Source organism: Nannospalax galili, unplaced genomic scaffold (genome assembly GCF_000622305.1).
Source record: "Nannospalax galili isolate Female #2095 unplaced genomic scaffold, S.galili_v1.0 scaffold591, whole genome shotgun sequence".
NCBI classification, from domain to species: domain Eukaryota; kingdom Metazoa; phylum Chordata; class Mammalia; order Rodentia; family Spalacidae; genus Nannospalax; species Nannospalax galili.
In genome coordinates, this window is record NW_008330926.1 from 2,301,724 (window position 1) to 2,329,166 (window position 27,443).

Here is a 27,443-nt window from a genome sequence, read left to right on the forward strand (position 1 = left end):
TAAATAAATAAATAAATAAATAAATGGAAGAGTTTATTTGAGCTTACAGTTCACAGATGGAAGACAAAGGGGACCCAGAAGGCTGGAGTCACTGTAACTTCCCAAATGGATGTCATCGGGCCCAAGCCTTGCCCCAAGGCACTACCACATAAAAGGGTGAACTGAATATAGATCCAGGCTCTATGTTGGGAAAAGGATAATTGGGTGAATATCTTCACAGACAGCAGATATGCCTTTGCCACACTTTCATGTCCACGCCATGATCTATAAGAAAAGAGAACTCTGACACTCCCATGACAGAAGACCAAACACCCAGTGGGCTGTCAGACTCCCTGTTGAGCCACTTCTGCTCCCAGGAACCTAAGAAAGACCCCTCAGGATGATGGACCCTGCCAGACTTCAGAACTATCCTTCTTGCAGCCCTTGGATGCCTTCTTGTGGACCAGCTTCAACAGATGACCCACTTGGGTGCCATCAAACTGACTGAAACTACTTTCTGGAATTTGTGGACTCATTCTCCAATTTGATATAGGCCTTTGCTACATAAAAGAAGACTTCTCTCATGATGGTAAAGAGTCTCCTACATGAGATAATTCCTAGGTTTGGGCTGCCTCTGTCAATTAGTTTGGGTGATGGACCTGCTTCACCTCATCCATAGCCCAAATAGTAAAGGCATTAAACCATTATACCTACTGGCCTCAAAGCTCTGGGAAGATTAAACTCATGAACACGACTATTAAGTCCACCTTCTCTAAATTAATCTTAGAAACTGGTGAAATTTGGCCCAACCTCCTGCCCCTGGTCTTCCTCTAGGTTAGATGTACTCCCTATAAAGTGGGTTTCACTCCCTATGAGATTATGTTAGGGAGACTGCCTCTCCTACTGCCTAGACTATGGGACCCTATTCTGAAAAATTACTTATCAGTCTCTCTTAAAGGATCTTCAGTCTCTCCAATAGGTCCATTCTAACATCTGAGCCATCTTCCCAGTTCTCTCCTCTACACCCTGCCACCCAACAGTTCCTGGTTCCATTGCTGATTTGATTGAAATTCATGCTAATCACCTTGCTTACAAGGCCTCACAGATCCTCTTATCTTTCTCTTCCTGGGTCTAGTAACTGGGCCTTGCCTAATTAACTAGTTGTTGAAATTTATCAAACAACAGATAGCTTCTGTTCAATGAATGTACCTGAGAGCCCAGTACAATCAATCCTCTGTCTCCTAAGAATATTGAGTCTATGCTTTGACTCTGCCCCTAAGACTAGTGGGAAATGAAATAGCAAAACTGATTCCATTTTGTTCTAGTTGACTTTTGTTCACCCTATGTTTCTGTCTATCTCTGCCCACCCCCACTTTATCCAGACAACCAGAAGGCTGCACCTGCATTTCAGGGGGTACACTGTTTCTACAGTACTGGGAAACTTATGACTAGCACCTCCTTTCCTAGCTACCAGGGAATGGAGCCCATTGCTTCTGCAATTCTGAGAAACTTGTTTTTCCTAACCAAAACTTTTTATTAACTGAAAACCTCTTTGTTAATTGATCTATATCTGGTCTGGTGTAACTATGGTGGTCATTACTGGCTTTGCCTTGGCATGATGTATTTGTGATTTTAAGCTTATAAACCCTACCCTGCCTCTCCTTGGGGTTGAGAGCTCTTTTGGGCATTAATCCCCTCTTGACTGCCACCTTTCTAATAAAGGACTCTCCTATTTTGACCATTACTATGTGGTGCTCCTTTGTGCTTCATGCTATTACCTATATCAAAGCTATTAGTCATCATGATCCATATCTGACTTTTTCTTTTCTTTTGTCCTGTATATCTGATATAACATTTACATGTGACATATAATAGCATTATTATACTCAAAATAATTAAGAACATTGCTTAGGAATAGGAATAAAATATAACAGATTAAGGAAACAAACATTTAAAAAACAAGATGACTATGTTTCCCTCTGTATTTACAGTTACCTATGCTCTATGAACTATTTTATTTATATTTGGAGAATTTAAACAAATCTACCATCTTCTAATTTTGATTTTTCCTTTCACCATTGGGTGCCATCAAACTGACTGAAACTACTTTCTGGAATTTGTGGACTCATTCTCCAATTTGATATAGGCCTTTGCTACATAAAAGAAGACTTCTCTCATGATGGTAAAGAGTCTCCTACATGAGATAATTCCTAGGTTTGGGCTGCCTCTGTCAATTAGTTTGGGTGATGGACCTGCTTCACCTCATCCATAGCCCAAATAGTAAAGGCATTAAACCATTATACCTACTGGCCTCAAAGCTCTGGGAAGATTAAACTCATGAACACGACTATTAAGTCCACCTTCTCTAAATTAATCTTAGAAACTGGGGAAATTTGGCCCAACCTCCTGCCCCTGGTCTTCCTCTAGGTTAGATGTACTCCCTATAAAGTGGGTTTCACTCCCTATGAGATTATGTTAGGGAGACTGCCTCTCCTACTGCCTAGACTATGGGACCCTATTCTGAAAAATTACTTATCAGTCTCTCTTAAAGGATCTTCAGTCTCTCCAATAGGTCCATTCTAACATCTGAGCCATCTTCCCAGTTCTCTCCTCTACACCCTGCCACCCAACAGTTCCTGGTTCCATTGCTGATTTGATTGAAATTCATGCTAATCACCTTGCTTACAAGGCCTCACAGATCCTCTTATCTTTCTCTTCCTGGGTCTAGTAACTGGGCCTTGCCTAATTAACTAGTTGTTGAAATTTATCAAACAACAGATAGCTTCTGTTCAATGAATGTACCTGAGAGCCCAGTACAATCAATCCTCTGTCTCCTAAGAATATTGAGTCTATGCTTTGACTCTGCCCCTAAGACTAGTGGGAAATGAAATAGCAAAACTGATTCCATTTTGTTCTAGTTGACTTTTGTTCACCCTATGTTTCTGTCTATCTCTGCCCACCCCCACTTTATCCAGACAACCAGAAGGCTGCACCTGCATTTCAGGGGGTACACTGTTTCTACAGTACTGGGAAACTTATGACTAGCACCTCCTTTCCTAGCTACCAGGGAATGGAGCCCATTGCTTCTGCAATTCTGAGAAACTTGTTTTTCCTAACCAAAACTTTTTATTAACTGAAAACCTCTTTGTTAATTGATCTATATCTGGTCTGGTGTAACTATGGTGGTCATTACTGGCTTTGCCTTGGCATGATGTATTTGTGATTTTAAGCTTATAAACCCTACCCTGCCTCTCCTTGGGGTTGAGAGCTCTTTTGGGCATTAATCCCCTCTTGACTGCCACCTTTCTAATAAAGGACTCTCCTATTTTGACCATTACTATGTGGTGCTCCTTTGTGCTTCATGCTATTACCTATATCAAAGCTATTAGTCATCATGATCCATATCTGACTTTTTCTTTTCTTTTGTCCTGTATATCTGATATAACATTTACATGTGACATATAATAGCATTATTATACTCAAAATAATTAAGAACATTGCTTAGGAATAGGAATAAAATATAACAGATTAAGGAAACAAACATTTAAAAAACAAGATGACTATGTTTCCCTCTGTATTTACAGTTACCTATGCTCTATGAACTATTTTATTTATATTTGGAGAATTTAAACAAATCTACCATCTTCTAATTTTGATTTTTCCTTTCACCATTTAGATCAACCATCACTATGTGGCATTCTTCTGTGCTTCATGTTGGATATGACCCTAGCCACTCTACATGAGGTTATAGCTATAAGATCTAACTGGTGATGTAATTGTGGTTTTAGGCTTTATAAACCCTACTCTGCTTCTCCCTGTGGTCAAGAGTAGCTCATGCCCAAAAGAACTCTTGAACTTAATGAGTTTGCTAATTAATTCAAGCAGAAGTCTAATGAATATATGCAGGAATGAATTTTAAAAGTATGGGATAATGGTGGAAGGAACATAAAATTGGATCAGGCTGAGTTTATAGATATGGACCTGCTGACTGGAAATTCTAGGTTTAAAATGGAAGCTCAAACAGTTTTAAAAAATGTTAAGGGGCTGGAGAGATGGCTCAGAGGTTAAGAACACTGACTGTTCTTGCAGAAGACCCAGGTTTGAATCCCAGCACCCACATGGCAGCTAACAAGTGTCCTTAACTCCAGTTCCAGGGGATCCAACAGCCTCTTCTGTCCTCCATTGGCATTGCAGGACATGGGTGCACTTACCTACATGCAGGCAATACACACACATAAAATAAAAATAATAAACAAAAAAATTTTAAAGATGTTAAAAGCTTATTTGATTGGTTGGCTGAAGTATTTATCAAAAGATAGACTACTGACAGAGAGCTGGAGATGCCTGATGTTCCTTGGCTTAGTATTGATGAAGGGTTTGTTAAGTTCAGGTAAATTGGCTTGCTTGAGTAGATTCACAGTGCAACACCAAATCCTCCACAAAGGGAGGGCCCAGAGGACATGCCTTTCACTGATTTTATAAGATGGAAATTACCAAGAGAAACATCACCACATTTGAAGAGCTTTGTTTTTGCTCTTTTCCTTGTGCCAGATCTTAGAGTTGGAGATGCTGTTGCACCATTGCATCAATTAAATATGAATATAATAGGTTTAATGGAACCTCAGAGTAGGAGTTAGGTGGCAGTATTGAATTGTAAGGTGTTCATACTTATTGTAATTGGCAAACAATGCCTATAATGGCATGACCTGAATGGACCTTTGGTACTGGCTAATCAATTATGGTGTTTCCAGGGACCAAATACATAAGAAGCTTACTAAGTTTTGAGGGTTTTTTTTTTCGAGGGGGGTGGTTTGAGGGGATGTGGGAGGGTTGTTTTTTGTTTTGGTTTTTGGTTTTTTGAGGTTTTGGGGTTTTTTGGGGTTTTTTTATTTTGGTCTTTTTGAGACAGGGTCTCCCTGTAGCCCCAGCTGGCCTGAAACTCCCTATGTAGACCAGGATGGCCTTGAACTCACAGAGATCCACTTGTCTTTGCCTCCCCGAAGTGCTGGGATTAAAGGCATGCACCACCATGCCCGGCTGCCTACTAAGTTTTTATTTGATCTGTATAAGCAAAAAAGCTCTAAAACAAATGACAGAAAGTTGACATTGGATTATAGCAATAGAGAACACCATCCATTCAACCAACTTCCAGACATAAGACAGTTTACAGACCAAGCACCCCTTGAATGAAGGGAAGGCCAGGCTCCCTTGAAGAAGGACCTTGTCACAATACCAAAGAGTTATACTGTTAGCCTTTCTCCCATCCTTCCCCAGAGGGACCTGCAGCCTTTTACTAGGGTAACTGTAAACTGCGGAAAAGGAAATAATCAGACAATTGGAGGCCTGGTTCTGAGCTGACACTGATTCTGAGAGACCCTAAAAAGCGTTGTGGCCCTCCAGTTAAAGTAGGAGCTTATGGAGATCAGGTGATAAATGGAGCTTTGGCTGAAGTCTGACTGACAGTGGGTCCAGTGAGTCCCTGAACTCATCCTATGGTTATTTCCCCAGTCCCAGAATGTATAAATGGGATAGATATACTTAGGAATTGGCAGAATCCCACATTGGTTCCCTGACCCTCAGAGTGAGGGCTATTATGATTGGAAAGACCAAATGGAAACCATTAGATTTGCCTCTACCAGGGAAAATAGTGGATTAATAACAGTATCGCATCCCTGGAGGGATTGTAGAAATTAGTGCTACCATCAAGGATTTGAAAGATTCAGGGGTGGTGATTCCCACCACGTCTCCCTTTAACTCCCCTATTTGGCCTGTGTAAAACACACATGGATCATGGATAATGACAGTTGACTATCAAAAGCTCAATCAAGTAGTGACTCCAATTGCAGTTGTTGTACCACATGTGGTTTCCTTACTTGAACAGATTAATATGTCTGGCACTTGGTATGCAGCTATTGATCTAGCAAACTCTTTCTTCTCAATACCAGCTCATAAGGAACACCAGAAGCAATTTCTTTCAGCTGTCAAGGCCAATAGTATACCTACCTCAAGGGTATATTAACTCTTCAGCCTTGTGTCATAAACTTAGTTCGTGGGATTTTGATATCCTGACTCTTCTACAGAATATCACACTGGTTCACTATATTGATGATGTTACGTTGATTGGGTCCAGTGAGAAGGAGGTAGCAACGAGTCTGGACTTGTTGGTAAAGCATATATGTATGAGAGGATGGGAAATATAGTCAACCAAAATCCAAGGGCTTTCTACCTCAGTGAAATTTCTAGGCATTCAGTGGTTTGGATCATGCGGAGACATTTCTTCTAAGGTGAAGGATGAGTTGTTGCATTTGACCCCTCCCTCCACCAAGAAAGAAGCACATCTCCTCTGGATTCTGGAGGCAGCACATTCCTCATCTGGGTGTGTTACTATGATCCATATATCAAGTGACTTGGAAGGCAGCTAGTTTTGAGTGGGGGCCTAGAACAAGAAAAGGCCATTCAACAGGCCCAGGCTGCTGTGGAGGCTGCTCTGGCCCTTGGGCCATATGATCCATTGGACCCAATGGTGTTTGAGGTGTCAGTGGCAGATAGAGATGCTGTTTGGAGTTGCTGGCAGGTTCCCATATGGGAATCACAGTGGAAGCCATTGGTATTTTAGAGTAAGGCTCTCCCTTCATCTTCAGAAGACTATTCTTCCTTAGAGAGACAGCTCTTAGCCTGCTATTGGGCCTTAGTGGAAACAACACAATTGACAATGGGTCACCAAGTCACCATACAACCTGAGCTGCCCATCATGAGCTGGGTGTTATCTTACCCACCCCCAAGACATAAAGTAGGACGTGCACAGCAACAGTCCATTATCAAATGGAAGTGGTATATATGTGAGCAGCCTGAGCAGGCCTTGAGGGCACAAGCAACCTACATGAAGTTGCCCAAATGCCTATGGTTCCTACTCCTCTTACAATGCCTCCTGTTCTCAAGCATGCACCTATGGCTTCATGGGGTGTGCCCAATGAGCGGTTGACTGAGGAAGCGAAGACTAGGGCTTGGTTTACAGATGGTTCTGCACACTATGCAGGCACTACTCAGAAGTGGACAGCTGTGGCATTACAGCCAATTTCTTGAAGGACACTGGTGTTCTTCACAGTGGGCAGAACGTGAGCAGTACATGTGGTTGAGCATTTTGCTTGGAAGGAGAAATGGAAGTGTGATTATATACTGACTCATGGGCTGTAGCCAATGGTTTGGCTGCATGGTCATGATGGAAAGGAGCATGATTGGATAATTGGTGAGAAAGACATTTGTGGAAGAAGTATGTGGATAGATCTCTCCAAATGGGCAAAGGATGTGAAGATACTCATGTCTCATGTAAATGATCATCATAAAAGGTGATTTCAGCAGAGGATGGGTTCAATAACCAAGTAGATTGGATGACCCATTCTATGGACAGTCAGTCTCTTTCTCTAGCTATCCCTGTCATTGCTCAGTGGGCCCATGAACAAAGTGGCCATGGTGGCAGAGATGGAGGGTGTGCATGGGCTCAACAGTATGGATTCCCATTCACCAAGGCTGATATGGCTATAGCTGCTGCTGAGTGCCAGATCTGCCAACAGGAGAGACCAACACTGAGCCCCTGATATGGCAGTATTCCCCAGGGTGACCAGCCGGCAACCTGGTGACAGATAGTCTACATTGGATCATTTCCAACATGAAGGGAACAGCGCTTTGTCCTTATAAGAATAGACACTTATTCTGGTTATGGATTTGCCTTTCCTGCATGTAATGCTTCTGCCAAAACTACTATCCAGGGACTTACAAATGCCTTATCCACCATCATGGTATCCTGCACAGCATTGTTTCTGACCAAGGAACTCACTTCACAGCCAAAGAAGTGTGACAGTGGGTCCATGGTCATGGAATCCACTGGTCTTACCCTGTTCCCTGCCATCCTGGCTGATAAAGCGATGGAATGGCCTCTTAAAGACATACAGCACCAATTATGTGGCAATAGCCTGGAGGGCTGAGGCAGGGTCTTCCAGAAAGCAATACACTTGGAATCAGCATCCAATATATGGTACTGTTTCTCCTATAGCCAGGAATCAAGGAGTAGAAGTGGGAATGTTTCCACTCACCATCATCCCTAGTGACCCACTAGGAAAATTTTTGCTTCCTGTTCTCTCCACTTTGTGCTCTACTGGCCTAGAAGTTTTGGTTTCAGAGTGGGGAGTGCTTCTGCCAGGAGACACAACAAACATTCCATTGAACTGGAGGCTAAGACTTCCTCCTGGCCATTTTGGGCTTCTGATGCCCTTAATTCATCATGCTAAAAAAGAAATAGTAGTGTTAGGAAGGATGATTTATCCAGACTACCAGGTGGAAATTGGACTATTTCTCCACAATGAGGTAAGGAAGATTATGTCTGGAAGGCAGGAGATTCCTTAGGGTGTCTGTTGGTGTTACCATGTCCTGTGATTAAGGTCAATGGGAAACTGCAACAACCCAACCCAGATAGGACAATAAATAGCCCAGACCCTTCAGGGATAAAGGTATAGGTCACTCCTCCAGGGAAAAAGCCAAGACCTATAAGAGGCGCTTGCCGATGGTGGAGGAAATAGAGAATGGGTAGTAGAGGAAGGTAGTTATAAATATCAGCTGAGGTCACATGACCAGTTGCAGAACCTGGATTGTAATTGACATGAGCAGGTTTTGGTTAAGAATGTGCTTGTGCATACATACACATATATATTAAGCAGATATTTGTGTGGTTCCCTTTTGAATGTGTAATTAAAGTGTGAAGTGATTAAGTGTTATAAATCTATATTATCATATTTAGGTTATGAGATACTAAAAGACTAAGCATTCCTCAAAGACCTTACCACCTGCTCTAAGATATATAATGTGAAATAGTTATATCATGTTAGGAGGAATTCTGACCTTGCAGTTGTTTTTATATGAAAATTAAGCATGACATGAGATGCTATTGGGTCTCCCTGTAGCTCCAGCTGGCCTGGAACTCACTATGCAGGAGGGTTGCCACAAGTTCCAGGACATCCTGGGCCAAGAATGACTTAAGTAGGAAGCTTGATAATGACTCTCTTCTGGGTCTATCTTTACAGGATTTATTACAGCCAGTTGATCTACAGACCACCTAAATTCCCCTGGAGTTGGTAGTTTTGTAGATTTAAAAACAGAAGGACTGGCAAGAATTCGTTCATGGAGATTAGAATAATCACTAGGACTTTCAAAGGGTTTTAAAACAGGGATCCTTCCTGGAGTTTCTGGTGTTATTTGCATTTTTAATTTGTTGACATCTCCCATAGCCCAGAAAGAAATCTACAACTGGGAGCACCCAGGAAGCTCCAACATGGACTCTAAATAAAGTTGTTGTTTTTTTTTTTAAGAATAAAAAAAGCCAGGCGTGGTGGCACACACTTAATCCCAGCACTCGGGAGGCAGGAGCAGGGGATCTCTGTGAGTTCAAGGCCAGCCTGGTCTACATAGTGAGTTCCAGGACAGCTGGGGCTACAGGGAGACCCTGTCTCAAAAAAGATCAAAAAAAAAAAAAAATACAAAGTAGAAAAGAGGGCCAGAGAGATGGCTCAGCAGTTAAGAACACTGGTTGTTCTTGTAGAAGACCCGGGTTTTCATCTCAGCACCCACATGGCAGCTAACAACTGTCCGTAACTCCAGTTCCAGGGGATCCGACGGCCTCTTCCCTCTTCTGTCCTCCTCAGGTATCGCATGGCACAGGTGCACTTACCTACATACAGGCAATACACGCGTACACATAAAATAAAAATAATAAACTAAAAAAAAATTATAAAAAGTAGAAAAGAGGCTTGAGATGTAGCTCAGTGGCACAGCAATTGCCTAGCCTATGTGACATTGAGATTCAATCTTCTATTACCATCAAAAAAACCCACATAAATAAAAGACAGGAGAGAATGGACTTCTTCAGAGTCTTCCTCTGACATCCATATGCATGCCATGACACACACATGTGCACACACAAATATGTAACAAAAATATTCTTATTTTTGTTTGTTTTGAGATAGAAACATAGCTGGCCTTGAACTTGTTCTGAAACCAAATCTGACTGTGATTCCAGATTCTCCTGCTTTTTACCTCTCAAGTGCAGAGATTACAGGTGTGTGCTATCTAAAACCTCGTTCCTTTGGTAATCATACGAGGTTTCCACAATTTCTTTCTACCCAATAAAGAGCTCTAGTTTCAGGTAGGGCATGGTAGTGCCACACCTTTAGTCCCAGAACTCAGGAGGCAGAGGCAGATTTCTGTGAGTTCAAGGCCAGCCTGGTCTACACAGTGAGTTCCAGGCCAGCGGGGGCTACAGGGAGACCCTGTCTCCAAAAGACCAAGGGTAAAAAAAAGAGCTCTAGGTTTATCCTATATTTTCCCTGAGCCCTGGGAACAGTCATCTCTTTAAGGATCCTGGCTTCCTAGGTCTCTGAGTTCTAGGCCTATTTGATGCTTCCAAGTTGATCACTCTTTCAAGACACTTTCAAGATCTAAAACATCAAAGTCTATTTCTCCCTTCAATCCTGAATGTGGTATCTAATTGTTCTTTTTCAACTATTTGTTGAAAAAGACTATCCTTTCACCATTGGATTGCCTTTGTCCCTTTTTAGGTTTTTATTAGTATGTTAATTATACACAATAATGGGTTTCATTATGACATTGTCATACATGCGTACAATATTTTTTATATTTACCCTCCAATACACTCTCTTGTCCCCCTCCCATTCCTACTGATCTCTTTATGCTTCCAAATCAGTTCCCCTTCCACTTTTGGGTTGCTTACAGGAATGTGGGAGGGGGTTATCTATGGGAGCACAAACTTACCAGTAGTTGTACCACAGAAGAAAATGTCTCTCCCTTCCCCAGCCACCATTAACTGCCTCCAGATTCTCAGGAGACATGAGGCCTCCTGAACACCCCCACCCCCACCCTTTTTTTTGACAGGGTCTCATATAGCTCAGGTTTTATTTGAACTCTCTAAGTAGCCAAGAATGACCTTGAAGACACCTGCTGCCATTTCTTGAGTGCTAAATGCACTCAAGGTGCATGTATCATCATGCCAGTTTGTGCATTTGTATAATCCTGGGAATCCAACCTAGGGCCTGTGAATGCTAGGCAAGCATTCTACTAACCTGCATCTCCAGACTTATTTTGTTTTGCTTTGTTTGCTTTGTTTTGTTTTTGTGTTTTGTTTTTTATCTTTTTGAGACAGGGTCTCCCTGTAGCCCCAGCTGGCCTGGAACTCACTATGTAGACCAGGCTGGCCTTGAACTCACAGAGATCCACCTGCCTCTGTCACCAGGATGCTGGAATTAAAGGCGTGTACCACCATGCCCAACTGTACAATTAAATTTTAAATTTTTTAAAAAAGACTAGGTCTTGCCGGGTGTGATGGCCCATGCCTTTAATCCCAGCACTTGGGAGGCAGAGGCAGGTGGATCTCTGTGAGTTCAAGGCCAGCCTGGTCTACATAGTGAGTTCCAGGACAGCTGGGGCTACAGGGAGACCCTGTCTCAAAAAGACCAAAAAAAAAAAAAGACTAGGTCTCTTGAAGCCCAGATTAGTCTTGAATTCTGGACCCTGCTGTTTCTGCTTTCCAAGTGCTATGATTATAGGGGTGTGCCACCACACCTAGCTGCCATTGCTCCTCAGTCAAAGATTGGTTGGCTATGTTTGTATGAGTCTTTTCCAAACTTTCTGTTCTGTTCCTTTGATCTATATCTATTCTTTCATAAACACAACAATGTCTTGAGTAGAGTTTTAGGGTAAGTCTTGAAGTTATGTAGTCTGAGTCCTCTGACCTTCAGTATAGTATTCTGGGTCATTTGCCTTTCAATATAGACTTTAGAATCAGTCCATCAGTATCTACAATATAATTTACTGGGATTTTGATTGAGATTGCATTGAATCTGTAGATTAATTTGCAAAAGAACTGAAAGCTCAACAAATTGAAAAAAAAGTCCTCCTGCCCAGGACCATGGAGTATTGTACTGTGGATGACTTAAACATTTAAGTGGTGATGCACACCTTTAATCCCAGCACTCAGGAAGCAGAGGCAGGAGATCTATGTGAGTTCAAAACCAATCTGGCCTATATAGCAAGTTCCAGGCCAGTCAGGGCTCTTCCAGAGGACCTAGATTTGGTTCCCAGTATCCATATGGTGGCTAACACTCATCCTTAACTCCAGTTCCAGGGGCTCTGAAACCCTCTTCTGGCCTCCACAAGTACCAGGTGTGCACTTGGTATACCTACATAATTTCAGGCAAAACATACATTCACATAAAATAAAATCTTTTTAAAAAACAATAGCAAAGAACTTGTGTAAATGGAAAGATCAGTCCCTTGTAGAGGGAAGAGGGGATCCAATTATTTTATTCAAAATCTGCATTTTTGTATAACAATGAGGTGGTAGAACTAAAAAGTGTAAATAGGGCACCTTCTGACCATAGCTATGCCATGTTAAAGTTTAGGCTGACTCTAGTCTCTGAAATTATCAGGCAGTTGACCCAGAGTATGGGAACACATGTCAGCTAGACCCCAGTTGTCTTGGGAACAGGTCAACTGTCCTGAAGAGTACCTGCTAACTGCAGATTTATGGCTTTTGTAGGTTATTCTTGGCTTTCTTCCGCAAAATAATAAATATTGTTTAATAGAATAGAAATTGTTAAGGGGGCTTTGCACCTGTGAGCTTGGGAACTTAAACTTTTCTCCCAGGTTATGGTTTTTCTGTATAAAAGCTTACCCTACAGATGGCTCAGGGCTACACACATGGGCTCTGACACCCTCGTGTAGTAGTAGCCCTGGCCAGCAACGACTTTCATTCAGCAAAACTTTGTCTGAGTGGTCGTCTCTGGTGAAGCACCCCACAACAAAGGAAACTTCTAGACATAATTTTTCCTGCCTCTTGTATCAAAACAGGTTCACATTTACAAATATGGAGGCATCTTTCCAAGACTGAATCGCTGCCTGCTCTTTGTTGTTGTTGTTGTTGTTTGTCTCATCTTTTTGAGACAGGGTCTCCCTGTAGCCCCAGCTGTCCTGGAACTCACTATGTAGACCAGGCTGACCTTGAACTCACTGAGATCCGCCTGCCTCTGCCTTGGGATAAAAGGAGTGCACCACCACGCCCAACAATGCCATCTCTTTTTGTATGAATGACAGCCCAGATATCAGGATACCTTCCTAACTGTGGGAGTTATAAATCCTCAAGTTTAACTGCTAGTCTTATTCTTGCTCTGTCCTCTTTGTTTAGAATAGAGATTTCTCTGAAAACCCTTCAAAGACTCAAAGGCCAATGTGAAGCCCTCCCTTACCTGTGGACCTCTGCACTTTCTTCCCTCCCTTGTTCCTTTCTCTCTCTTTGTTTTTATTCTCTTTGTTTGAGAAAGAATCTCACTATGTATCTGAAGCTGTCCTGGAACTTACTATGTAGCCCAGGTTGGCCTTCTCAGCCTCCTAAGTGCTGGGATTACAGGTGTGTGCCACCATGCTCAGCATTAATACACCTTTCATCTTCTCTACGTTCCCCAGAAAAATAGGGCTTTTGTGGAAAGAGAATCATCTCAAGGGTAACTGCTCAAAAAGCCTGTAAGGAAAAGTCATGTTCCAGGACAGATTGAGCCAACCTCAGCTGTCTCCTCAAGTACTGGGAATTTATGGCTGGATTTAAACCATCGTCAAAGCTGACCTAAGAAATTTTAGGACACTATTTCTTGGTATTTTAGGCTCAAGACTGATCCCTCACTCTACAAAAGGGCTCAGATTTACCCATTGCATGTCTTCATTCTAAACCTTTTATCCAGACCATGGCCAGACCACATACATCAGATCACTAGTGTCACTTTATGTCAGTTTCTCAGCTTCCATCCTCCCACCCATGTGTCTATGATCTCATGTGTGTTTCACTGCTATCTCAAAGTCAACAAGAGCTCTCCAGAGTTTTTAGTAATTGCCGGAATAACACAGCAGGGAAAGCTGCTTGTCTTTCTCCATTCCTCTGTATTCTGCTTCACGCCATATTCTTTATGAACGTGTATGTACCTGTGCATGCATGTTCACATGTGGGGGCACATGTGTACTCAGCTGTGTGTTCACATGTGTTCATGCAAGTGTGGAGACCAGAGGCTAATATTAGATGTCTTCCTCAATTGCTTTCCTGGATGACTACATTTCTGATGATTTATCCTCTACCACTAGGCTTCTGTCAAAGCTTTCCCCTGACTTTAATCTGTCCAGACCATCCAATCACTCCCTGTCTTTACATGGCATAATAAAGTTACTATCTGCACAAGACTGGTCCAGTTGTATCCTAGTAATATCCAATGTACCTCTGAACTTCCATTCCCCCCTCAGAACACCACTCAATTTTGCAATGAATTATCTGTCTCATCTGTCTTGGTAGGCAATAAATAATCTTGAGCTGTTTCTTCCATGATATGTATCCCCAAATGCCATTTGCACTCAGGGGGCACTTACTAAAACCTTTTGAACTGGAGCTGGAGAGATGGCTCAGTGATTAAGAGCACTCTTGCACAGGACTGGAATTCAGTTCCAAGCACCCACATTAAGCAGCTTACAACCACCTGTAACTCCAGCTTCAGGGGATCTGATGTCCTCCTCTGGCACCTTCACTCACATACAGATACCCCCACATAGACACATATACACATAAGGAAAATAAAATAATTTTTTTAATTAAAAATATTTGACCTAACTATATTTAGCATATACATGCTGAGAGGCTAGGAGTGGAACTCAGTGCCACAGAATGTGTTTAGCATGCAGGAGGCACTAGGTTCAATCCCCAAGTAAACACACACATACACACACATACATACACACGTATGAGCAGAATATAATGCCCAGATTCCATCAACAGCTTATGGAAAGAGACAAGGGAAAATATATGCAATATCTTTGTTCCATAGTTCATTTATGGAACTGGGGCAGGTGATTTAACAACAGATTACAATATAAGACTGGAAGAGAAGAATTCTCACTTTCCCTCCCAGGAGCCTGTTGTGACAGTGATGCTTGCAAGTTTTCCAAAATAGCCTTCTGTTGTTGGGCAAGCTGGACCTGAAGCTGGAGGTTGGCGTACATACATTCTAGGAGTCCTGGTCATTCCTCGGGCTTCTGACCAACTCCTAAAGAAGAGGTGATGGAGGCACAAAGGAGAGAAGCTTTGTAGTTGCAGTGATGTTAGAAGGACATCAGTAAGAATGCTAACCTTCCCAGCCACAACCCAAGCCAGAGAGATGCATATCTGCTCAGCAACCACTTTCTGCAGAGGCTTACCTGGTTAATGTTAACTTAAAACCAACACTGCAACTCACTTCCCTCCCTCTAGTTTTATTTTTCTCACAATATTTATGGTCATGTGGCATCTTCTGTAATGACTTATGTTTGCTCCAGAAAAGTAAGATTTTTGTCTGATTTGTTACTTCAGGGTTCCCAGCACCTGGAACAGTGCCTGTACAGAAGTACTCAGAAACATTTGGCTGAATGCTTCTCAGTGTTTTGGCTAAGAGCGAGTATAATATCACATTTTATCAGTTTAATATCTGATATGTCCATAAAGGACAATATATTCAATGGATTTTTGTTGCTGGGAGATGGAATAGGAGCTTGCTTTACCCACTCCACACACTGACCTGGTATTGCAACACTTCCAAGAACAGTGCAACCTCTTGGGGAGTCTCAAGTTGTACTACAACAACAAAGTACAGGGTTGGAGAGATGGCTCAGCAGTTTGAGTACTTGCTGCTCTTGCAGAGGACCTGAGTTCAGTTCCCAGCACCTACATGGTGGTTAATAACCATCTTTAACTTCAGTTCCAGAAGACCCAATGCCCTCTTCTGGTCTCTGATGGTGCTGCACACACATGGTGCATTACACATTTTAGAAAATGACTGAGCCAGGCAAGCCAGATGAGCCAGGCATGGCAGTGTGCATCTATAATCCTAGCACTCGAGGTGCTGAGACAGGAGGATCATGGCACGTCTGAGTTCCAGACCAGACTGGCTACATAATAAGACCCTGGTCTCAAAACAACAGCAATCAAAAAAATGTTTGAACGCAGGGTCTCATGTAGCCCCCTGCTGGCCTCAAACACTATATAGCCAGGATGAACTCCTGATCCATTTTCCAAGTGTTGGGATTACGGGCATGTGCTGCCACACAGAGTTTATGTGGTCTTGGGGATTGAACCCAGGACCTTGTGGATGATAGGCAAACATTCTACTGAGCCATATCCGAGCCCGAAAAAAATTTTTTTGGTAAGTGGGTGAAACAGCCTGAGAATAAAACATAACTTCGTTTTCAAGAAATACCTCAGCCTCCTTCGATTTGATATGGCACCTTATTAGCAGCGACCTGAAGATCTTCCTGTTGTCTAACTCCAAGTATTTGTGGTACATCATCTTATTTTTTTCAAATGTTTTCAACTACATTATGCACAGGTGGTGGGTTCTTGGTTAACTTTGGGAATTATATTATCTGTGGTAGAGGTTATGGCCACCCAGAATCCAGGGGTTCCCCATACATATTTAAATATCCACTGACTTCTCCAAGGGCAGATGAATAAAAAAAATTCAAAGAAACTGAGATTGAGCTAAAAGTTACTATTCTTTCTCTAGCACCTTGGCATGACTAACAAGCAGGAAGACTTTCATCTCACTCTGCCTAGTCTAGCAAAGGTGCTAGCTAATAATTAAGGAAACATCACAAATTGGGAAAGAAAATTAAATGAACAGAGCTGAATAATCAACATGCTACAATTAAAATGAAATAAACAAAGGTGGAAAACCCTAAAGGTGCTTTGACTGGAGTGAGCACCAGCAACAGTACACCGCCTGCTGGTCTGTCTGGGAAGCCTCCCCTCCAGCCTTACCTGAAGGCAGCTTTGTTGTCTGGATGTTCAACAAAGTGGCGGGGAGAGGGGGGGATTTGCTTGACGATTAATATAACTGGGGAGGGTTTTGCTCGACAAAAACACAGAGCATTACCTTCCTCTTTAGCTGAAAATCAGAGGTTACTAAATCAAAGCTTATTCTAATAAAAGATAGCAGATTTCCCCCACCATTCTCTCTCTCTCTCTCTCTCTCTCTCTCTCTCTCTCTCTCTCTCAACGGTATTTTTATTAATTCTTCTAGAATTTCATACAACGTATTTTGATCACATTCATCTCCTCCCTCCTTTTTCAATTGTAAGATCATAGGCCAAGCTGGCCTTGAACTCCAGATCCCTCCCCCTGCCTCAGCCTGCCTCCCAAATGCTTAGGTTGCACCACCACACCCAGTGAGTTTGCCTTTCTTTTTTTTTTTGAGACAAGGGTCTCCCTGTAGCCTTAGCTGGCCTGGAACTCGCTATGTAGACCAGGCTGGCCTCAAACTCACAGAGATCTGCCTGCTTCTGCCTCCTAAGTGCTGGATTAAAGGCGTGCGTCACCACACTGGAGTTTGCCTTTCTAATTAGAGCACTGCCTCTGGTCTATGGAAGCAGGTGCCAGACCCTACCCTCAATATCTTTATAGATGAGAAAAACATAGAGAAAATACTGAAAACAAAAAACCAATGTGAATTAAGAGAAACCAGGTGGGGCAGGAGTAAAATCTAATTACTTGGTGGGCACTGTGTGTTTACTACTATACTAGACCCAGACATACACAAAAGACATATACAGTATGATTTCTTAGCTGCTTATTATCAACTTAGGGAAACAAATTAGAATCAGCTGAAGCATTGCCGTCAGACTTGGCAGACCAAGTCTGTAATCCCAGCACTTGGGAGATGGAGGCCAGGGACATTCAAGATCATCCTCAGCTACACAGCAAGTTCAAGGCTAGCATGGGCTACATGAAAACCCTGTCTGAAAAAAAGAAAAAAAAACAGATGAAACAACACAAGGACATAATGAATCTAACAGTCTGGGTAAAAAGAAGGGAGGGTGTTACAGGTGAGCCCAGCTAAGGCCAAGTGTGTGATTAAATGTAAAAATTAGTTGTTGTTGAGACAGGGTCTCCCTGTAGCCCCAGCTGGCCTGGAACTCACTGTGTAGACCAGGCTGGCCTTGAACTCTCAGATCCGCCTGACTCTGCCTCCCAAGCTCAGGGATTAAAGGTGTGCATCACCCTTTTGGCTAAGATCATGTGTAGTATCTATTCTTATCAGTTTAAAAATAAGTGGTTTTTTTTTTTTTAAAAAAAAAAAAAAAAAAAAGGGAAGATGGGACTGATGAAAGGGCTCAGTGGTTAAGCAAACTGGCTGCTATTGCAGAAGACTCAGATTCAGTTCCCAGCACTCACATGACAGCCAACTGTCCATAACTCCAGTTTCAATGGATCACACGCCCTCTTCTGGCTCCACAGGCACTGCACACATGGTACACTTCCATGCAGGTAAAACTCACACACACAAAATATAATCTTTTTAAAAGGGGGGAGGGAGAGATGAACATCAGTACAATAGTCAGAGAAGGCTACATGTGGGCAGGGGACATTTACTGGACCTTGAAAACCTGGAAAGCTTTTGATGAGCAGAAAAGATATTTCAACTGGGAGAAAGGACAACTTGAAGACTGACGAGGAAGCATGAATAAGGCTGAAGGGGCTAGAGAGATGACTGGAGAGCACTGGCTGCTCTTGCAGAGGACCTGGGTTCAGTCCCAGCACCCACCTGGTGGCTAACAACTGTCCCTTTAACTTCAATTAAAGGGATCTGATGCCCTCTTCTGGCCTCCGCAGGCATTGTATGCACAGGTGCACTTCCATACATGGAAGTGCAAAACAGGCAAAACACTCATCCACATAAAAATATATAATTTTTTAAAGAATAAATCTGAGGGGCTGGAAAGATGGCTCAGTGGTTAAGAGCACTGACTGCTCTTACAGAGGACGGAGTTCAATTCCCAGCACCCTCATGGAAGCTACGGAACATCCTTAGCTCCAGTTCCAGGGCAATCCGAAGCCCTCTTCTAACCTTCGAGGCATTGCACAACACAGGTGAACTCACATACACGCAGGCAATACACTCATACACATAAAATAAAAATAATAAATAAAATTTTTTTTAAAAAAAGAATAAGCTTGAAATGGTGAAGAATGCTAGGAAACTGGCCAGCATTAGGATCTGGGGAGGAGGAAAAGAACAGGATGGGCTATAGAAGCCTCTCTACATTACCAGATCTGAGATGCTTAACCTTTCTCTTGAATATAATAGACACTTAAGACACTTAGCCTTTTAGGGTTAGTAAACCAGACTAAAATAGCAGCTTCATTATACATATTAAATTGAGTTTCACATGGACAAAATCTTCTTTCCAAGACAGGGTCTTGGTATATAGCTAAGGCTGGCCTGGTACTCCATATGTAGCCCTAATGACCTTGAATTCATGGCAGTTCTGCCTCAGCCACCCAAGTGCTGGGATTATAGGAGTAAGCCACCATACCTGGCTGTGGAAGAAAATTTAAGATTTATTTGTGTGTGTGTGTGTGTGTGTGTGTGTACCTTGAATGTATGTATGTGTACCACATGCAAGCAAGTACCTACAGAAGTCAGAGGGGGTGTCAGAACTCCTGAAATCTACAGGTAGCTGTATGCTGTCATGTGGATGCTAGGAACCAAATCTGAGTCCTCTCCAAGAACAGCAAGAGCTCTTAACACCTGAGCCATCTCTCCAGCCCTTGGAAGAAATTCTTCCTTGTTACTTTTGGCAACAACAGCTGAGTCAGAAGAAAACACTGATTTTGAGGCGCTGGTGAATCTCATCACAGACACCCATTATTTTTGTCTACTGAGTAACCCCTTCTCCAGAAAACTATTCTTTCCCTAGGTCCCAGGCAGTATAGGTGAAACAGCACTCAAGTCTTTCTTACCATTGAGAATGTGCACTTGTCCCACTACAGGCCAATCCTGACATCTTATTCCTCTTAGTAGCCATGACTACCAACTGGTAATCATATAAAAAGTAGGTTGGGCTGCAGTCATGCCTCAGATCAACAAATGAATTGTATGTCAAAGCTTTCTTAGCTGGACATAGTGGCATACACAAGTGTAATTCCAGCACTTAGGAGACTGACTGGAGGATTGCAAGTTCTAGGCTAACCTTGTTTGGGGTCCGAAAAATTCCCTGAATTGACCACTCGGACACTGAGACTCAGGAGAACTTAACTGCTTTATTGAAACCAACCGGCCGAGGACGCAGGCAGGCTCAGGAGCTACACTGCGACCCAGAGCCTTGGAAACACACAGTTTTTAAGCACAAAAACCGCAGAGCAGAGGATTTCCATAGAAACCATAAACAGATGTACCAGGAAAGGGTTCAAACTATCTAGGGGATTTCCAGTCAGGTGGAGGGCAGCTCTTTCTCAGAGGACAGGGAGGGGGTCTGAGGAGCACTCTCCTTCATTCCCCCCTTTTGTTTTGGAAATTTTCTTGAATCAAACCATTGATTCATATGTGTTGTCTAGGAGATTGTAATGGGCCCTCATAACCATCAGTTGTACAGTGGAGACCCTTTGTTTAACAAACTTGACTAGAACATTAAAGATACAGGGTCCAAAGGTTAACAGTGCTATAAGGATTAAGAGGGGCCTGGCCAGAGCAGTGAACAAGGGGTTAGGCCAGAGGAGCAAGCAAACCAAGTGGAGGGGGGGCAGCAAGCAATTGGGTGTCTACTGATTAGAAACCCCGAGGTAGGGAGAAGTAGTCAAAGGATCTTCTTTGGACATGAAGCATGAAGCCCCTGCCCCTTTAGATCCCTTAGGGTGAAAGTAGTTTCCCAGGGGCATGAGGCAGTATCACTCAGGGGCACTATTTTTAATTCCTCCCTTTTTGCAGTGAGGGCAAAACCTATGTAGTGGGGTGGTCAGGGATCCAGGCAGAGCCAGCAGTCTTTGGTCATCTCAGGGCTTGTGTTATTTAAATACTGGAAGGTAGCCTTCACGGTATTTATAAGGGGCTCCCCGTCTAGAAGGGGAGGGAACTCTTCATCCCTCAGAGGGATCATCCTTATAGTCAGGAGAGTGGTCAGGCTGGGGACCAATTTAGTCAGTGTTTCTAAAGGAGGGGGAGCTGAATCTGGCTTAAGTTCTGGTTCCAGGGTCTATGCCAGATACATAGGCCCTCAGTCCCCATGTGTGGCCTGTGTCTCATTTCTGATCCATAGTAAAGACATCCCATTGTTTTAGGGTTATGATAAGAGGGTTGCAGATCTTGGGGACTGTACATGACCTATTTTTTTCCAACTGAATATTAATGTATGGATTTTGTAGTTCAAGTGGATACCATGTTGGGGCCCATGTCTCATAACCCCAGTAAGCACAGTCATAGCTTCCTTCTTCATCACAGTCAGTCCTGGTGTTCGCCGGGCATGCACAGAAGGCAGTTCTCAAGGCTTCTTCTGCATCTACGGTGCCGGCCTTACATCCAGTAGCAGGTCTCTGTGCCATCACTCCCCCATGACCATCCATTTGGTATCCCTCATGCTTTTGGGTGGCTTCTCTACCTAGTATTGACCATAAGGAACATAGGTCAGTTTCAAACCGGGGATTAGTCTGAGGGTTAGGAGGCGTCATCTCCATAATAATCTTTCTTGTCTGTGTATCAGATAATTTCCAGACATAAGTCTGGGGCTGGTAAATTCCTGGCGGGGGGCCGTCCCAGAGGGTATAGTCAGCAGGAACAAGAGTCATAGTGACACCCGGGGAACAAGTGAATTGTCTTTTACCAGTTGAAGTTTCAGGGGATCTCCTGGGTGATGTTGGACCTTCCATTTTTCTTGGTCAACCTGGGCAGGCTTGACATGTGAGTGATGAATCCAGGTGCACAGTCCATCCACCTTCACTGCCATGGGAGTCATCAGGATCACAGTGAATGGTCCTTTCCACCGAGGGGCCAATGTCTCCTTCTGATGTCACTTTATCCAAATAATGTCTCCAGGTCAGGAAGGATGTAGACTAGCTGGAGGCAGTTCGTGCATGTGCTGGATCAGGGGGTGGAGGTGCTCTTGTAAAGTCTGTAATGCCCTAATAGACTGGAGGATTTCATGATTAGATATTTCAGCCAACAGTTGACTTTAATCTTGAGACCAGGGGAGGGAGTCTTCAGAAAAGAATCTCAAAAGGAGTTATTCCCTGGATATAGGGGGAGTTTCTAACCCTGAGGAGGGCAAAAGGGAGGAGAGTCACACAGCCAGCACCAGATTCTAAGGTTAATTTAGCCAAGATTTCCTTAAGGGTTTGATTCATCCTCTCTACCTGTCCTGAACTCTGGGGATGGTAAGCACAATGTGGTTTCCAATCTGTCCCCAGGGCCTTTGCTAAGGCCTGAATTACCTGAGAGATGAACGCTGGTCCATTGTCAGATCCTAACACCAGGGGCACACCAAACCTGGGAATTGTCCCCGACCGCTTTCCGTCTCGCCAGCAAGAATGACGTGGGAGGACAAGTCAGGATCCTTCTGCAGCAGTTTATTTGAAGACTGTCTTGGTCAGAAAAGCTTCTACCCATCCTGAAAAGGTATCTACAAAAACCAGTAAATATATATATCCAAACCATCCCGGCTTTACCTCAGTGACGTCTACCTCCCAGTGGACTCTGGGGGCAGTCCCTCTTTCACATTTTCCTGAGGATTTATCATTGTTCGGGTAGGCATTAGTCATCTGCATGCCATACATCTGGAGGTGATGTCCTGTACTGTGGCTGTTGAGGAAGGAAACTGGAAGCATCTGGTTAGTAATGACCTGATCTTTTCTTTTCCCATGTGGGTTCCTTCATGGAGTTGGCAAACTAGCATCTCCCCCAGGTGGGAGGGGAGGATGACTTTGCCATCTGAAGTGTGTCTCCATCCTGAGGAGACATACCCATTTGGAATTGTCTAGAAATATTTGTCATCCTCTTCCGTGTGAAGGGTTTTCAGGTAACGTAGGCTCTGGCAGGGCTAGGAGAGCAGGTTCGGATGGGGATTCTGCTATTTCCTTGGCAACTTGATCCGCCTTTTGGTTTCCTCGGGCCTTAGGTATGTGGTTCTTTTGATGTCCTGGGCAATGAATGACTGCCATCCTTTTGGGCAGCTATATGACCCTTAACAAATCAATGATCTCTTGTTTGTGTTTAATAGTCTTTCCTTCTGATATCAGGAGGCCTCTTTCTCGATAGATGGCCCCATGTACATGAACAGTGGCAAAAGCCTATATACTGTCAGTGTGAATGTTGACAGTCTTACCCTGTCCCAGTCTTAGGGCCTGAATCAAGGCTATCCGTTTGGCCTTTTGTGCAGAGGTTCCTTTGAGCAGGGCTTCCACCCACAGGACATCCTCCTGGGTGACTACTGCCACCCCTGCATACCTGACTCCATCTTTTATGTAACTACTCCCATCTGTGTACATCACCAAGTCAGGGTTCTCCATGGTAAGTCGGTGAGATCAGGTCGGCTTCCCTGGACATGCTGCAGCAGTTCAGAGCAATCATGATGCATAGCTGTCTCAGACTCAGTCTCAGGAAGCAGGGATGCAGGGTTTAAGGCACTGGTCACTGCATATGTCAGGTGGGCACATCTAGTAGGAGAGACTGGTAATGAGTTAATCTTGCATTTATGAGCCAGTGAGCAGGCAGTGCCCTCAGCACCCCTTCAATAGCACAGGAAGTGGTCACAATCAGTTGTTGTCCCAAGGTGAGCATCCTTAACTAGGGCTGCAGTGGCCACTATTATCTTCAAACAGGCTGGCCATCCAGCAGCTACTGAGTCTAATTTCTTTTGAGAGGTAGTCTACCGGTCTCTTCCAGGGGCCCAAAGTTTGAGCAAGTACACCCTTTGCTACACCAAACCGCTCATCTACATAAAGGTAGAAGGGCCTCGAGACATCAGGTAGGACTAGGGCTGGTGCAGAAGTGAGGGCCTGTTTTAGGTTGTCAAAGGCCTGCTATTGTTCTTCTCCCCAGGAAAATGCTGAGGGTGCCCCCTTGTTACTGCGTATGGAGGCCTGGCCAGCTCTGCAAAACCAGGTATCCACAGGCGACAATATCTAGCTGACCCCAGGAATTCTCTGACTTGCCTCTGACTTTGGGGAATGGAGATGTCCAGGATGGACTTTTTTCCTTGCAGAGGAGAGCCTGTGCATACCCCCTTCTAATTAAAACCCCAGATACTGTACCTCCTCCTGGCAGATCTGTGCCTTTTTAGCCGACACTTTGTACCCTAGGCATTGAAGTTCCTTCAAAAAGTCTTTTGTCAAGGAACAAATCATCAAATCCAGGACGGTATAAATCATCCTGTCAGGGGCCAGGGAGCTCAGGAGGGTGTAAGGATTAGGGACAGTGAGGTGTATGTCCGTGACTCTCTTATCCAATGTCCCATCTCCTTACAGTAGTCACATTGGTATCTCTTTAGGGGGCCAGCCTGAAGGCCCGGTCCCCTCTGCCAATTCTGATCTCTGGGTGGATATCTTTGGGGGAGGGGCATTCACCCACTCTTAGAGCCAAAACCCGTACCAGTTTTCAATTGTGATGTTCCTCACGTTCCTCCTGGGTCTCACAGTTATTGAAGACTTTTTGGGCGATTTCAAGCAATTCAGAGAGACTCTTACCTTCAAAGCCTTCCAACTTTTGCAATTTCTTCCAGATATCAGGAGCAGACTGGGTCATGAAGGCGATGTTTATTGCTCGTTGATTTTCTGACGCCTCAGGATCAATAGGAGTGTAAGCCCTGTAGGCCTCCATAAGCCTCTCCAGAAACTGTGCTGGAGCCTCTGTCTGTCCCTGCAAAACCTGACTTTTGACAAAAGTGTAGGCTTTTTAGCAGCAGCCTGGAGTCCCCCCATAAGAATCTGATGGTAGAGTTTGAGTGACTCCCTACCTTCAGGAGTTGGACATCATCCCAGGTGGACTTGTAAGAAAGATAGTCTCCAGGAGCCCAGTTAAAGCCTGGGATTTTTCAGAGAAAGGAGGATTTTGTAATTTCCAATTATTAACCACTTGGGAGGCTTGTCCAAGAGGTAAAAATAAGCCATAATATAGGGGACCTGGTCAGGGTGTCCTGGGTTTCCAACGATCATGGCCTGAACAGAAGAAAGTTTGTTAACATCAAAGGACCCAGTGGGGGTTCAGTCACCATCAAAAGATGGCCATTCAAGAGAACAAAGGGTACGGAACACCCCCCCCCCCACCAATGAACAGTGTCTCCAGAGATTGCAGCTACCTTCTGTCAATCCTTAAAATGAGAAAGAATTAAGTCAAGGGGTGTGTCTTCAGATGAAGGGGATTGACCCATGATGGAAAAGAAAAGGATTACGCCGATCTGTTCAAGACTTGACTGACACAGAACAAAGGTGCTGAGCGTTGGAGATTCGCTGTAAGAGTGATTAGGGTTGACACCGAAGGCCCGGAGGGCACAAGCAGTCAACCATTCAGATGGAGGGTTGGGGCGTCCCCCATCCTCCAGCTCGGAGAGCAATGCTGCATCCAGTTTCTCTCCCTTGAGCCCCCAGAAGTCTGGACACCCAGAACAGAAATCAAAAGACTCACCACGGGAGAAACCAGATCTGATATCGTCGGGCGCCAGAGAAACAAAAGACAGGAAAACATACCAAATGTCTTTTAGGGAATCTCAGACGAGCCCCCAAAATGTTCAGGGTCTGAAAAATCCCTGAATTGACCACTCGGACACTGAGACTCAGGAGAACTTAACTGCTTTATTGAGACCAAACAGCTGGGGATGCAGGCAGGCTCAGGAACTACACTGCAACCCAGAGCCTTGGAAACACAGGGTTTTTAAGCACAAAAACTGCAGAGCAGGGGATTTCTATAGAACCCATAAACAGATGAACCAGGAAAGGGTCCAAACAATCTAGGGCTGATTTCCAGAGCCTTAACCTATACAGCCATTGGCTAGCTTACCTGGGGCAGAACGTTCTTCCTCTTCTGCCCCAGACCATTTCCATAGAAACCATAAACTGACGTACTAGGAAAGGGTTTGAACAATCTAGGGGATTTCCAGAGTCAGGCGGAAGGCAGCTCTTTCTCAAAGGACAGGGAGAGGGTCTGAGGGGCACTCTCTTTCAACCTGCGCTACATAGTGACACTGTTTCAAAAAACAAACAATTACAACAAACAAGGAAAAAAACAAACAAACAAACAAAAGCTACTCTCCTCTGGTTTGCTGTGCTAGCAAGATATAAAGTTGAGCCTAATGGGAACTACGGAATTTGGCCAGCTTATCATGAGACGTGGATACAAGCAAAGATTACAGGCAAGGGAGAAGAAAGGGCAGATAGCCAAATGGGTAGACATATACCAGCAGGCACTGAATCCCCAGTTTCAGTCCAAATGCTCTGGTTTCTGCAGTTCCTCTATTATGTGAATTACCTAGTGTCCCAACTGCACAAACCCCTAAATTACCTTTTGTACTCAAGACAGTTTGAGTTGGGTTCTGTCATATTATCATAATCACATTTTAGATATATTGAATTCTAAGGTGAAAGTAGGAAATTAAACAGAAATACCTAGAAAAACGAGATAGCACTACATTTGGGTGAAAGGTCAAATTGCCAGGCTAGGCACAAAAGGGAATAAAGAAGCTGCAAAAGGGGGCTGGAGAGATGGCTCAGTGGTTAAGAGCACTGGCTGCTCTTGAAGAGAACCCAGGTTCAGTTCCCAGCACCCACATGATGGCTCACAACTACCTGTAATTCCAATTCCAGGGGATTTGACACCATTTTCTGTGGACATGAGGTACACATATATACATACAGGCCAAAAAAAAAAATATGGGCAAAACACTCATACACATAAGTTGTTTTTGTTTTCATTTTGTCTTTTTGAGACCAGCTGGCCTGGAACTTGCTATGTAGACCAGACTGGGCTTGATCTCACAGAGATCTGCCTGCTTCTGCCTTCTGAGAGAAGGGATTAAAGGCATATCCTACCATGCCCTTTCACACTTAAAATTTTATTTATTTAAAAATTTTATTATTTTGGCCAGAAGTGGTGGCACACGCCTTTAATCCCAGCACTTGGGAGGCAGAGGCAGGTGGATCTCTGTGAGTTCAAGATCAGCCTGGTCTACATAGTGAGTTCCAGGACAGCTGGAGCTACAGGGAGACCCTGTCTCAAAAAGACCAAAAAAAAAAAAAAAAAACAAGCGTGGGGCTGGAGAGATGGCTCAGTGGTTAAGAACCGCTGGTTGTTGGTGCAGAACACCCGGGTTTGCATCCCAGCACCCACATGGCAGCTAACAACTGTCCATAACTCTAGTCCCAACAGCCTCTTCTGACCTCCTCGGGCATTGCACGACACGGGTGCACTTACCTACACACAGGCAATACACACACATAAAATAAAAATAATAAAAATTTTAAAAAGCCTGAGGACAAAGGTGTAAAAAATAAGTTGTATAAAATATGTCTTAAATGCCAGGCATGGTCATGCAGGCCTTTAATCCCAGCACTTGGGAGGCAGAGGCAGGCGGATCTTTGT

At 43.7% G+C, this 27,443-nt stretch overlaps 1 protein-coding gene and 1 non-coding gene across 2 annotated transcripts; one reads left to right on the forward strand and one right to left on the reverse strand.

Annotated features, from left to right (window-relative positions):
* Window positions 1-14,901: 14,901 nt before the first annotated feature.
* On the reverse strand, window positions 14,902-24,689 carry Tsacc (TSSK6 activating cochaperone). The gene is given in 5 exon segments (XM_029556180.1): window positions 14,902-15,119; window positions 16,865-16,907; window positions 16,910-16,947; window positions 16,950-16,991; window positions 24,557-24,689. Coding segments are annotated over 5 exon segments (474 nt in total).
* On the forward strand, window positions 15,477-15,663 carry LOC115068085. The gene has a single exon (XR_003847468.1). It is a non-coding gene; the product is annotated as a U2 spliceosomal RNA (small nuclear RNA).
* Window positions 24,690-27,443: the final 2,754 nt, after the last annotated feature.